Below are 14,848 nucleotides of genomic sequence, written 5' to 3' on the forward strand. Positions count from 1 at the left end.
AACCCTAAACCCATAGAGAATTAGCCTTGCCACACAGAGCCATTGGTAGCAGGGCACCCCTGTAGCCTGCCTGAGCCACCACGACAGTTACCAAGACTACCCCTATGGCCTCCTCCTGGCCAGCCTCCCAGATCCCGCCCTTGCCCCATCCCTGTGTGTTCTCCTTGCACAAAGGGACCCTTTAAAACTTCAAGTCAGATCGGGCCACTCCTCTGCTCAAAATATCCCCAGAGCTCTTGTTACTCAGAATAAAGCCACTATCCTCAGAGTAAGCTGCAAGGTTCTGCATGTATCTGTCCCCACCCCATTACCCTGTCCCCACATTGTCCCCTTGTGCACTCTGCTCCAGTCACACTAGCCACCTTGCTGTCCTTCCAACACCCCAAGCACTCTCTGCCTCAGGGCCTTTGCACCTACAGTTTCCTCTGCCTGGATTCCTGTCTCGCCAGACATTGGCATGACTCTCTCCCTCCCCTCCTTTAGGGTTTTCACTCAAACGTCACCTCATCAGCGAGGACTTCCCGGACCACCCCATACATAACAGCAATCCTCATCTCACACCACCCCCATCACAGCTCCCCTCCCTGCTTTATTTCCCCCCTAGCAATTATCACCCCTCTGACGTGCCATATTAATTTCTTATGTGTTTACTATGAGTCTCCCCCAGTAGAATGTAAGACCTTTAAGAGCGAGACTTTGTCTCTTTTGTTTACCACTATATGTTCTGTGTCTAGAAAGTACCTGACATTTGGTAGATACTCCGCAGATATTTACCGAATGAATGAAAGAATAAGCTCATGAATTTATTCTGGAAGTTGACACATTATAACAACTCCGTACATGCTTGATGTTGCATTGGGATTTCTCCCTTAGAAGTCCTTTCACTTCCTGATATCCACACGCTAGACACATCAAGGGCGAGGGGTAGAGCTGGAGACAAAGGGCAACCCTCTTGACTGGGGACCACCAAGCCACTCAGGCAGGACATCATGGGGTGGCTTCACCTGGCACGATCCTGTCCGCTTCTCATCTTATTAACAGAGCGGGTCAAGCTCCAGACTGACAGCTCACACTACCCTAAACCACCTATAAACCTATAAATGGTCATTGATTAATCCACAGTGAGGAAAACCCACATCTCCTTCTCAGTGTATTCTCTCCCTCAAGAGAAATCTATATGGGAAAGGAAGTTAAGATCAGAAGATCGCCCGGGGAAGCAAAGAGTCAAAGCAAGGGGTGTGTTATTCCGATGCCAACCCTCTCCCTGTAGAATCCTCCCTGGTTAGAGGGAAGCAAAGTGCATGGGCCCAGAGTTGGACGGGCCTGGGTGCAAACCCTCAGGCTACCACTTTCACTGATTATGACCCTGGGAAAGTTCATTAACCTCTCTGAGCTTCAGATTTTTCAGCCACAGATGATGATAATAATTTGTACTTTATATGCTCCTTGAAAAGACTCAATGAAGTAATGAGGATGTGAAGTGCCGGGCACCGGGACCCGCACTCGTCAGTGGCAAGTGGTGTCCCTTCATTCCCCCCAATCAAGCAGGACGCACTCACTGCTGAGTTGACCCTGGCTCTCTCCTGCTCCACGGGGCTCCCCTTCCACACCCCAGGCAGACCACCCCTCTCTGTTAACATACTTTTTTTGAGCCTGAATGAGATTTCTCAACCCTGGGACCCTTTACAGTTTCACCTCACCTGCCTCTTGCATTTAAGGGGGATTCCGAAGATAACGTGTCACGTTATGTGCCCATCTTACTCATGTAACTCTCAGGAAATTATCTCACTTTTCTCATTTCCATTTCCTCCTCTTTGGGGGGCACCTTCCTGGGGTCTTTGCTCTACTGACTGTGCTGATCCTGGAATAAACAGTAGGGGACACTCCCTCGCCATCACCAATTCAAGTGCCAATCAGAGGCTCTGCCAAGCCACACGGGACCCTTCTGCTACTCTTTGGGAGGTTACTTTTCTTTCTTTTTTGTTTTCTTCAAGGTTACTTTTAACAATAACACTAATAATAATAGCTGTCAGTTCTGGAACATTTACTATGTGCATTTACACATGGTTTACACATCATGCATATTTTTGTGCATTAACACCTATTAACACTCATGCCAAGTATGATACGTAATATGATATGTATTCTCTCTTGTAAATCCCAACAACCCTCTAGGATAGGTACCCTTCTTGCCCTGGTTTCATAGATGAAGAAACTAAGGAATAAAGAGCTTATAATTTTTGCCTAAGATTATACAGCCAAGGGATAGGGCTGGATTCAGAGCCCACTGCCTTCACCACGCTACTGCCATGTGGTTACCGGGCTGACCTGGTACTTTGGCCCAAGGAGGCCACAGATACTGCTGGAGGGCCCAACGTCCTCAAACAAGTAACCCAGTATAAAAGTCTGTGCCCTCTCCCTTGCCCTTGGGGGTGGGGGGCGTTCGCCTCCATGACCACCAGTGAAAAGAGCCCAGCCCTCACTCGCTGACCTTGATAATGACAGTTATCCCAGGTGGCATGCGACGGAGGGGTTTCCTGGGACTCAGGACTTTCAGGGCTAAAACCCAGACAGTCCCAGGCAAACGGGGACAGTTGGTCCCCCTAGTTGAGAGCAGAGACTCTGGAGCCCGTCTGAGCCTGATGTCACATCCTGGCTCCACCACTAACCAGCTCTGCCACTTTGGTCAAGTTACTTAACTTTTCTGTGCCTCCATTCCCTCTCCTGTAAAATGGGAATAATACTAGGGCCTACACCATAGGGTTGTTGTAACAATAAGTTAATGCATGAGAGGCATATAAAAGAGTGCCAGGCACACAGAAATGTCTAGTTGAGGAATTGCTATTCTTGTTGTCATTCTATTAAAAGCTTCCTAAAATCCAGAGTTACGGTCCTAGGGCAGGTTCTTTGTCTAGCCCTTTTAACATCTCTAAGAAACAAACGTTTAGTGATTTCCTTACATTTTCTAAAGTTGGGCTGCAAACAGCAACAACAAAAGGATATACATGGCAATTTATCATCAGCGTGATCTTGACACCAGTTAAAAGAGAGCGGCCAGCCTGCAGTAAGTAACACGTCCGTGCCCACAGGCCTTTTAGGTGTTATTTGTATCTTTATGACCCTCCTGTGGCTATACGGATGCTCAGTGGGTGTAGAAATTGGATGGTTAAAAATAACAAAAAAGAGATCAAAGCCGTGCCTTTGTCCCTATTTCCATACCAGGGAGGTACCACATTCATTATTTGCTGGACAGCTGTGGGAGTAAGCAACACGAGCTACAGCAACTTGATTATCCTCCAAGAACCACATTAAACCATTGGGCTTTCTTATTATTGTCATCCCTGCCTTGGTGGAACTCTTGTTACCCTCTTAATCTACCAACATGCCTCTCTCCTCCCTCGCTGGCTGCTCTATCCTGTGTCTCTCAGTCAGGAGGGATCAGTTTATTCCAAGGTGACAGGCACGGACTTTCTCCAGCACTCATCCACGGCCGCTGGCATCAGCTCAGTTTTAGACCCTGTACCGGAACCAACTGTTTCTTTTGCTTGGGGAGGTGTCATCCATCCAGGGGCTTGGGGTGTGACCTGCAGGAAGCTTTTCCCTTTGCCTGGCTGCCGAATCAAGGGCCCAGTGAAGCAGCAGAAGCACCACATGGTTTATTTATGCATTCATTCAACAAACAGCTTTAATGCCAGGTGCTGGGAGAACAGCCTGTACGACAGAGTCAGAGTCTTTTTGCACTCGGGAGGCTTGGAGGCTCCCGGGAAGATGGGCATTGACGCTTCTCCACCTCAGCTGCACAGAGGAGCCACTTGGGGAGCTCAAGAAATCAAAATACTGACGCCTGGGTCTTATCCTCAGAGATTCTGACTTAATTGGGGGTGCAGCCTGGCATCGGGGTTCTTCAAGGCTCCCAGGCGATTCTAACGCGCAGCCTAGTGGAGACCCACTGCTCTAAACAAAAGAGGAATTAGAATGATGGCGAGTGCTTCAGAAGGGGTAGGTGGTGCTGTGAAGTCACGTGATGGAGGGGGAACCCTGAGCTGCAAGTCAGAGAGCCTTCCCTGAACAACCGCTGGCTCAGCCAAGGATAAATGGCTTTGCCAAGTGAGTGCAGGGGGCAGAATTTAGGGAGAGGGATCTGCAAACGTGCGAAAGGAAGAGGATCCAGGCCATGTTCTAGAACAGAGGAGGGCAGCGTGGCCAAGGTCAGAGAGCAGAGACGCAAGTGACAGGAGATAAGAAAGGGAGAAATGGACAGGTTCCGATCAGGCAGGGCCTTGGAGGCCCTTTTCAGGAGTTAGGACTTAAGCCTGAAAGCAGTGGTTCTCACCCAACAGCCATCGGAACCTGCTGGAGGGCTTGTTAAAATGCAGGTTGCCTGGCCCCATCCCCCCAGAGGTCCTGAATGGTGGGTCTGGGGTGGAACCTGAGAATGTGCATTTCTAATGAGATCCCAGGTGATACTGCTGCGTCTGGTGCCAGGCCCACACTTTGAGAAGCAGTGCTTGATCCAAAGCGATGGGAGAAACTCCTGGTACATCGGCAGCGGGTTCCAGCGTGGCCCCGGTTGGTGTGGGCCTTGGCAACCTGCTAATATTTGCCCATCACTACCCATGACATCCTCTTCTGATGGGGTGAAGTGGGACAAAGAAAGGTGTTGTTCCAGGGGAAGAAAGCAGGCTCCCCTCAAGGAAAGCAAGGCTTGTGTTGGACCCCAGTGCTACTGGGTGATAATGACTCAGTCCCAATTCACTAAGTAATTGACGTGGGATTTCCCTCCCAAGAAGAGCTATTCCCGGTTACTGCCACCTAAACTCTGTTTCCTCCCCTCATGATTTCTATTTTTTTTTTTTTTTTTAATTTATTTTATTTTATCTTATTTGGCTGTGTTGGGTCTTCGTTGCTGTGTGCGAGCTTTCTCGAGCTGCGGTGAGCAGGGACTACTTCTCGTTGCGGTGCGCAGGCTTCTCATTGCGGTGGCTTCTCTTTGTGGTGGAGCACGGGCCGTAGGCGCGCGGGCTTCAGTAGTCGTGGCGCGCGGGCTCAGTAGTTGTGGCTCGCGGGCTCTAGAGCGCCGGCTCGGTAGTTGTGGCTCACGGACTTAGTTGCTCCGTGGCACGTGGGATCTTCCCAGACCAGGGCTCGAACCCGTGTCCCCTGCGTTGGCAGGCGGATTCTTATCCACTGAGCCAGCAGGGAAGTCCATGATTTCTCCTTTTTAAGAAATTGCGTTAATATGAGTTCGAAGCATCAAAACAGTACAAAATAAGATGCGTTTTGTTTTCTGAGCCCAAGGCTGAGCCCGCTGCCTTGCTTTTCCCAGGCAGACAGAAATGATGCTTATCAGTGAGAATCCTGGTGCGTCCAGGAAACATGCAGCATTGACACCTGGATCCAAACTTACATCACCTCATGGGAGCTCTGCTGTTTCTGTTGCTGCTGGGGTGGAGGGGCATGACTTCTGCCTTACGAGCAAAAGAGGAACATTAGACCGTGGAAAGGATCACTGCCCTTCCCAGCCCTCCCCCTCCCCCTCCCCCCTCCCCCCCCCCCACCCCTATGCAAACCCTTAAAGACATACACACGCTGTTGAAACGCAGAGGAACATCTGCCTCTGGATTTTCCACAACTTCTCTGACAAAGCAGGGGCAGCTGTTCAAGCTCAGGTTCCTGGCTGAGCGTCCATGCCAGTTTGTGCCTGGAAGCGGTCTCTTCACCACTCCCTCCTGCTCGCAGAGATGAGCAAGAGGGCAAGCCTTGCTGTTTTCTGGGACCAGAGTGCTTCTTTGGCAGTCAGTCTTCTAAAATTAGTTGGAGCTTTCCCCGGAGTGTCTCGAAACACCAGATTAATTTTCTGAGCGTTTGTCACTGCTGTTTAGTAGAAACGGCCACCAAAGCCCCGGTGATCCCCAGTCCCCAGCACCTCAGCTGTCTGCAAGTCTAAAGAGTTCTGGAGTGCAATGGCAGACTCTATTACGTATTTCCAATGTGTGTCCGTTCCTCAGTTCCAAGGAAACAGTCATGTTTAAAACAGTTGGGGGAGGGGGGGGTTCCCTCATTAAGTTAACAAGCAAAAATACAAGGCTGCCCAAAAGAAAGTCATCACTTATTTCACCTTCACCTCTCTTGCCCCTCAGAGTCACCCTCAGCATCAGTGGGTTTTCTGAAAACACTTCTAGTGACATTACTAGATTCTTGGGTGGTGGGCAAAGGGGAGTGTGGATTTCCTTGGACGTGATGCAATCACACACTCAGGACACCCCAGAAGCCTCCATTTCTTAATTTGAAATAGGATAGGCGCTTGTGTTTTTTTCCTGAGCTGAAGGTGAGGCAAGAAGAAGTGGCCTGCACTTCAAACTATGCCCCCCAAAAAATGCCTGCTGCTAATTATAATATTTGTAATATCAACAATTATATCGACATGAACAACTGTAAGTGCTACTCTCTGTTGAGCATTTACAATGTGCTCAAGCTCGATGTGCTCAATCTCTGCCTTTATCATTTCATTTTACCCCTCTGACATCTGTATAGAGTAAGTATTACCATCATCCCTGTTCATTCATTCATTCAGCAAACGTTGATTGTGTGTCTGTCATATGCCAACTATTGTTCTAGACACTGAGGATACCTCAGTGAACAAGAGAGGCAAAAATCCTAGCCCTTGTGCAGGTTGCATTCTATTGGGAAGGACAAGAAATAAGATTTATTAGCAAGATATATCGTTTTACAGACGGGGGTGAAAGGTGAAGCTGCCAGCTCAAGGTCACACAGACAACAAGAGGGAGATCTAGGTTTTAATCTCAGACGTCTGACTCCGAACTGGGTTAAGGTTTTCCCCTTGGTTCAGAAAAGCCTTCCTACAAGGGTGTAGCCCAGGCTGCAGTAGCTCTCCTAATGGTCTCTTGAACCAAGCAGGGACGTCTCCCTTCTCTGGCTTTCCTTGTCATCTGTCTGCGTTGACATGCAGCCTGTTTTGTGTTTTCACTTGCATTCCCATCTGGGTGTTGCCCTCTCTGCTTTTCTAAGGTGCGCCTGATGTTGAATGCTAAAATCCTACTTCTCTTCCCACATCCTTTCTACCGTATTAGCCACTTATTTCCACCTCTCAATTGCTGCACATGGCAGAACGTTTCTTGATGCTTTTTTAGAAAAGCCTTTTATGGCAATTATAGCTTTCTTCAAGTACATTTATGCTCCCCTTTTTACTGTGCTGTAGACATTATTTTGCTCATGCCTAATTTTTGTTAGGGCAGAAAGCCTGCCTATCTGGTAACTGTGTCGATGGATTTTTTTTTTTTCCCCCCCAGTCTTTGGAATCTTGTGTGTAGAAAAGTCTTGGAAACTATTCCATCTTCACTCTGCCAAAGGCATTAGAGATGCTGATTTCAGTCAGAAGTCATTCGTTCATCCATCCCCTGACTCTGTGTTGAGTACTGGCAATCCAAGAGTAAACAAGATAGACGTGGTCCCTGCCCTGACAGGTTTACATCATAACAGAAATGCCCAGAGCAGTTGTACACTGCACAGTTCTAGGGTCCCCATTCAAATGGCAGTTAATGACGATGTGCACCTTTATTACAACAATTTTCCTGCAGGTGACAATAAAATGTCTTAAGGAAGGGCTGCTACAAGGGCTAGCAAGCATCAGGGAGTTGCCAGACAGTTGTGATTCAGTGTGGTGGATGGGATAGGATAGAGTAGGATAAAGGTACCATGACAGGTGGAGCTAGCCTTGATTTGGGAGCTTTGGAAAGGCTCCCTGGAGATGACTTGGGTGAAGGATGGGCTGAAGTTAGGCAGATGAGGAAAGGCCGAATGGCTTCAGTCTGAACAAAGCCTAAAGTGATATTGAGTTAGGCTGATGTGGTGACAACCAGTTCATGTAATATCTGGAAGCCAGGGTAAGGACTTCAGACTTTGCCCCAGGGTCAGTGGAAAGCTATAGAAGTATTTTCAGCAGTGTCCAGACCAGAGAGAAATGGATGATGGTGCAAGACCGGAGGCAGGGAGACCAGTTAGATGGCTTTGACCAGAGTCTAAACCAGAGATGAGGATGGCTTAGGTTAATGTAGTAGCAGTAGGGGTAGGAGTGGAGAGCAGATTCTAGAGATATTTAGGAAGCGCAGGTAGGGCTTCTTATAGTAAAGAGGAAAATTAGGCAGGACTTGGTTTTTGACCAGATACATGAGATGAGAGAGGAGGCGGGGGAGGGTAATTAACAATGACTCCAAGGTTTCAGTCTTGGCCAGTGGGGTACATGCAGGTGCCGTTCATTGATCAAGGAATCAGAGTTTGGGAGGGGAAGAAAGATCAAGAAACTGAATTCTGCTGAGTTTGAGATGCTTGTGAGTGAACAGATGGAGATGCTGAAATGCACGTTGGAGTCCAGGTCCAGAGATCAGGGAAAGAGCTGAAAATTCAGGAGTCATCTGAATGTATCAGTGTGCTTGGCTTTTGTTTTGTTTTGTTTTTAATCCCAAATTTCTGCATCAGCTCTAATTTTTGTTAAGACAAAAAGCCTGCCTACCTGGTAACTGTACCAACAGATATATTTTTCCTAGTGGTTGGAACTCTATGTGTAGAAAAGTCTTGGAAACTATTCCATTTCCACTCTGCCAAAAGTATTGGAAGTGTGAGAGAACCATCCCAAGATATCACCGTTGCCCTTGAAAGTTCTCCCTGGGAAGAAGACGTAGATCTTTGAGAAAGAGGTCCCACTAGCTTCTCCTAACTCTCAGAAGAGTCTATAGATGAGGGCCAGGCTGAAATGATACTGGCACCACCTGACTGTTTTCCATTCATTTAAGCACCTACTATGTGCCTGACACTAGGGCACGTGCTGGGTTCCAACAGCAAACAGGGAAATCTCAGCTCTCATGCAGCTTTAGATCAAGGGCAGGGTTTCTCAACCTCAGCACCACTGACATTCGGGGCTGTATCATTCTTTGTTGTGGGGACTGTCCTAGGCATTGTAATATGCTGGACATCCATCCTCTACCCACCAGATGTCAGTAGCGTCCTCCCCTAGATGTGATCATCAAAAGTGTCTCCGGACATTGCCACATGTCCCCTGGAGGGAGGGATGGGGGACAGAATTGCCTCAGTTGAGAATCTCTAGTCTAGGGTCACGATAGAACCTGAAGTCTCCAACAGCCAGCTCGCCACCTGCACAAAGAATCAAACAGCTGTGCCTAAGGCCTCCTGTATCGGTGGTCTCAGAGATAGGCACTCAAGGAGGAGCAGTGCTAGCTAGCCTGAAATCCAGAAGACTCCATGCAGGAGACCTCATGGATCCCAAAGTATGAGCCCGTAAGCCCAATGCAACTCCAGTTACAGATTCCTCTCCAGAGAATAGCTACCACCTGATACCCATTTGCCCTCCCAGACTAATTACTTCCTACCTTTTGTTTTCCCTTCAGTGGAGGCTGGCTTTGCACTTTACAAACACAACGAATCACCTCCTCAGAAGGCCACCAGCAGAAGGAACTTGTGCTGGGGATAGCTTGGGGTTGCCTAGCGACGCCACGCATTCACCAAGGCTGCTTTCTTCCTCTTCGAGCTAAAAAACAAAGTCCTGTCCATTAATTCCCAGCTGCCCCAAAACTTCTCAGAGATTTGCGAGCTTCCCACTGTTCGTGTTTTCATCTTCCTCATACGATATGGAGAAAACCCACTACTGTGGTCTGTTTATCTCGCTTCAGTGGGTCAGGGGAGAAGGGGGGGAATCGAGAGAGAAAGAGAAGGGGAAAAAAGCCTCGTTCGGTCTAGGAGCATGCATATTTTGAGTGCATATCTCTGACTGACATGCTGGTAGTGTTCTTCGCAAATTTGACTTTTATGGAGTGGACGTGGGTTTCCTACACAGTGAGGCTTCTGTTGAGACTTTGTGCATGATTTTATTCAAACATGAGACCTCAAAGTAGCTAAATAACAAAGCACATATAATAGATACCGTGCCAGGTGAATGCTGGTAGGTCTGCCATGTAGTGTATTCTCTGTGATCCATTCCCTAAAACTTACTGGTAGAAATTGTAAAGCTGGGGGTGCCTGGAGGTTGAAGATACTCTCTCTTCCTTGAGAATTTGTGAGCTGTCCCTTGAGCTTTTCCTACTGAGTTGCATTTTGCTCCTGCAGAAATATTTGTGGCATTTCTCTGACACCCCCTGGGGCTGGCTTCCCTTCCCAGCGCTCTCTCTCAAAGTATAAAGGGGGAAAGTCACAGGTATTCCAGGCAGGGCTGTGGTCACCTCCTTGGTAAGGAAGGAATGGAAATGTGACTCTTTGCTTTGTGAGGATAGGTATGGGGACAAGTAAGTCTTTTTTCAGATATGCAAACACTGATGATTTGCTCACATCCTGGATTTAGTGCCAGGTTCTTCAACAAAAGAAAAGATTCCCTGGTAATCATCTCCTCATTCCTCCTCTCAAGACAGCTCGTCTTCCTTACAGAGACTTCTGAATGTAGCACGTCTCCTCTGTTGCTTACCTTGTTCTCCCAGGTCCTAACCCATGCATACCACATTCTGGAAAGGATGGGAGGGAATAAGCATTGAGGAGTGAAACTCCTTAAAGAAGTAAATTTCAACTCAATTTCAAACCCTCCAGCCCTTTCTTCCTAGGAGGAGTCCTTTAAATTCCCACCGCTGCCACATGCACAAATTAGGTTTATCGGCATTCTTGTAAGGGGTACTCGAGGGAAGAGAGGAAGGCTGCCAGGTGACGGCCTCTGGAATGCCGGAGAGAGAAGTAGGGGGAGATGCACACTTTCGATTCAGAAGATTTGTGCCACAAAGGTTTCAAATCAATTACCTCCATCATTACAAAGTGCTCCATCCCTCCGCCACGGCCCAAGCTACCCTGCTCTTTGTGTGGTTTAAAAATAGATATAGAAAGAGATGGAGATAGAGATGGTAGCAGATGTCAAGACAGAATGAGAGAGAGAGAGATAGATATTCAGGAGAGTTATTTTCTGAGGACAATTAAATTAATGGTCTTTCGGAATATATTTAAATGTAGTAGGGAAACATACCTAGGTTGCACAACGCTGTAAATTTCCTCGAAGTCATTGCCTTGTACAGTACACTTAAAACAGGTGAATTTTATGGTATGTAAATTACACCTCAGTAAAGCCGTTAAAGGAAAGAAAAATAAAAACGTATCTAGGAATTCTTGCCAGCAAGTAGGTTTTGTGAGTGCGGCCACATCCTACCAATCCTGTGCTTCTCTCTGCATCTTATAAATGGCGACAGAGGCTCTGCCACAGAGACTCCCCATCTCTCTATAGTGCCCCCCACACTCTTTCTCTTCTTTCCTCATCCAGGGTGTCTTTGCCCACGCTCAGGTCAGGGGAGTAGTAGCTGCAATTGTTTTGGGTGCTGGAGCAATTAGGGAATGAGGTAGGCTGCTGATTTCACACACACCCCCAAAAGGAAAAGAAAACCACAAAATAGGAATCCCTCGAACCCCACTGCCTTCCCCCACGGGCATAAGCATTCCTCTATCTTTTCCCGATTCATGGCACTCAGCACCTACTCTTTCCCCAGCCTTCCAGTCCTGCAGTATTTTAAAATCATGCCATAAATAGGTTGAATGATTGGCAGCCAACATTTTTAAGTGCCCCTTAAAGCGAAATACTACAAAAATATGAAAATAGCCCAGCAGAACCATCCAGCTCTTGGTCCTAAGAAGCTCGTGCTAATCGCATGTAAATTTAGCTTTAAAATTCTGAAAGATGGAGGGCACTCTGCCTCCATTCTGGGTTGATAGGGAATTTTCTCTCTTCTGCAGAAGGCTCTTCTGAAAACAGAAAGAAAGAAAAGATTTTTCTTGAGGTAGCAACCATCCTGAGCCGACGGGCTGGAAATAACGGCCTGGCTAGGTGTGTCGTAAGCTCAGGGCTAGTTTAGCTTTCCGGAACGTTCCCCACTTTGGGAAGGTTGCCTCAGACCCCTACGCACAGGTCAGTGTCACTGGGGATCCTCTGCATCTGGGCCCCTGCTAACGTCTTGCAACCGCATGAGTCGCCTGCTTCCCCGGCTCTTCCCGAGGCAGGTCCGGGCCCCACTCTGCGGCTGGCCCAGCGGCTGCCCTGTGGCCTTGTTCCCCCTTTGCATGGCTCCCCTGCTGCCCCAGCGCGGCCTCACGTTCCTCCTTCTCATCCTCTCCATTTCTCCAACCAGATGGCTGCCCCGATTTGTGCAACGGCAATGGGAGATGCACACTGGGTCAGAACAGCTGGCAGTGTGTCTGCCAGACCGGCTGGAGAGGGCCCGGATGCAACGTTGCCATGGAAACCTCCTGTGCGGATAACAAGGATAATGAGGGAGGTGAGCAAGCGTCTTCTAACTCCCGGCCCCTCAAGAGCAGAGCATTGTTTATAGATGGTCATCATGAGTCCTTTATCCTGAAAGACCTCCCCTCAGCTATTGTCAAATGTTGTTGTAACATTTCCTTTGAAGCAAACGCGGCAGAGAACGGGCATCCTCGGGCCAACGGGGGCTCCTGGAGACATGGGCTGGGGGCACTGGGATTGGATGCTGGCTTTGGTTTCTCAAGTACACGTCGCCACAGAAAGGTGGCCGGGCCCCGGCTTTGCCTTTGGGTGACCGTCCCTGCCAGGCCTTCCAGGGCAGGGAGTTACAAACAAATCTGTGCTGGTGATGACAGTATGTGCTCACCCTGAGCTAAGAGGTGGTAAGCAGTGCATCCCTTCATCCTTTCAGCCCTTTGAGATGTTACTTTTACAAACGAGGAAACCAAGGCCTAGAGAGTAATTAAGTAACTTTTTAAAAGATAACTTAGTCACCAATAGTAAAATCATGACCCAAACCCAGCTCTGACTCCAAAGTCCATGTTCTACCCAGTGGTTGGCAAACCACAGCCCTTGGGCCAAATCCGACCCACTGCCTGTTTTTGTACCGGCCTGCGAGCAAAAGATGGTTTTTACATTTTTAATGGTTGTGGGGAAAAAAACCTAAAGAAGGAGAATATTTCACAACACATGAAAACTATGTGGAATTCAAATTTCAGTGTCCATAAGCAGAGTTTTGTTGGAGCACAGACACGGCTATTCATTTATGTTTTGTCCTGCTTTCACCCTCAGAGGCAATGTTGGTTAGTTGGCCTAGACAAAGCCTAAAATTTTTACTCTCTGACCCCTTACAGGAAGTTTGCTAACCTCTGTTCTGTACCCCTAGCTGAATTTTCCTGGGTTGTTTCCTGATGGAGTGCTAAGATTCTGGGGCTACATGGGGTGCAGTAGCATATGGACCACCTGATTCCCTGAGAACACAGAGTCATGCTCTCCCGTAACATTAGTACACGCTTGTCATCCAACCCTACCAAAATGACTAACTGGTCAGAATTCCCTCAGGGCAGAAGCTGTTTCAGGGTATAAGAGGCTCTGAGTCTGATTATTTAACAAAAATATGTATCGTCTTGTATGTGCCAGTCCCTGGGCTCTGGGACTGTCAGCCCCTGCCCTCATGGCCCCAAGGGGTCGGTCAGCTTCACCGATGTCCGGAGTGAGGTGCAATCCATTGGGTTAAGGCTGAAAGTATCAGACACACTATTTTTATTTTTCTTCATCCTCCTGATAGACATTTTACAACTTCCATAACCTCTGACTGCAGTCGTAACACGTCTACAATTTGTAAGTAAACAAATGTGCATACGCTGATAGGAGTACACCGATCAAAACAAGTTGATAGACTTGATGCAGTTTACAGAGCTCTCATTGATTCATTTACCTTCCTGAAACAGAGCCAAAATAGAAGCCGCTTTAATTCATTTTTGAATAAAGTGAGCCATGACTCCATATACGTTTTTTTTTTTCCCCAAGAGAGACGGTCAAAATCGCGCTACTTTCCCTGGTAACGTTCACTGTTTTTGCTTCTGGTCCCTGGTGGTTTCACCAAGCAAAGCGGTTGTTTACAGATCCACACCTTCCTCTTCCAGAAAGGAGCTGCTGTCCTAGCTTTCTTCCCTGTCGCTGGTGTCAGCAGCTGAAAGCTTAGCAAACAGGCTGGAACGGTGCACCCAGGGGAGGGGGACTCAGTCTCCCGCAATGTGCCCTGCGCCGCCCACTTCCCTCTCCACCAGCCCCACCCTGATCCCAGCTCCCACCAGGAGAAAACCAAATTCCTGAAGTGCTGGGGCTGGAGGAGGAACCCTGCAAGTCCCCAGCCTGAGGACGGCCCAAGGGGCACAGTTCAGGGTCCCTCCTGGCAGGCAGAGGCAAGAGGCACCCGGAAAGGCAGGGCACAAAAGCAAATGAGGCAGTGATTGTGCTAAAGACAATAATGGCCTTGTTTTGGGAACTATTAAAACAACCTCCCAGGGAAGTAATTAACCACCAAGAAAAAAAGGCTCTGCACCCGTGTTTATAAAAAGAAACTCCCAGTTAATTCAGAGTTGCTTGTGTCAGGTGAGAGGGGTAGGCACGGATTCTGTCTCACCTGGTGTAAGCAATGCACAATTAACTGAGGTCTTTTTTTGGAGGAGATTCCTCGGTGCAGAGTATCCTTCTTTGTGGTTAATTACTTCCCTAGGAGGTGTGCTCAGCACTTTGCTGTTTATTGATAAATATTAAAGTTGTTCCTCATCAACTGCAGATCCAATCCTGTAGCACACTAATTACATCACTGTTTTGTTTGTTTAGGGGGGGGTGAGGGGGTGGGGAGGGTGGGGTGGAAGTTCTGCCCCAGGCTCTGTCCTGCTTTGCCAGTTCTCAGGAAGTGCTGTGTGGGTCTCTAAATGTAGCAGTGGGTGGGTAAGAGTAGACGCCCAGGCCTGGGGAGCAGCTGCAGTGAACACATTTGTTATAAACCTCACGAATGGGGAAAAT

The 14,848-nt window shown here is 48.1% G+C and overlaps 1 protein-coding gene across 5 annotated transcripts in view; it reads left to right on the forward strand.

Annotated features, from left to right (window-relative positions):
• The window catches only part of TENM2 (teneurin transmembrane protein 2), a 998,704-nt gene that overhangs the window by 864,451 nt on the left and 119,405 nt on the right, over positions 1 to 14,848 (forward strand). For all 5 annotated transcript variants that reach the window (XM_068536332.1, XM_068536333.1, XM_068536336.1 and 2 more), the window contains one exon: positions 12,183 to 12,329. In XM_068536332.1, the coding sequence (XP_068392433.1) occupies positions 12,183 to 12,329 (147 nt within the window). The remainder of the gene's footprint in view (positions 1 to 12,182; positions 12,330 to 14,848) is intronic.

This window comes from Eschrichtius robustus, chromosome 2 (genome assembly GCF_028021215.1).
Source record: "Eschrichtius robustus isolate mEscRob2 chromosome 2, mEscRob2.pri, whole genome shotgun sequence".
Lineage (NCBI taxonomy): Eukaryota > Metazoa > Chordata > Mammalia > Artiodactyla > Eschrichtiidae > Eschrichtius > Eschrichtius robustus.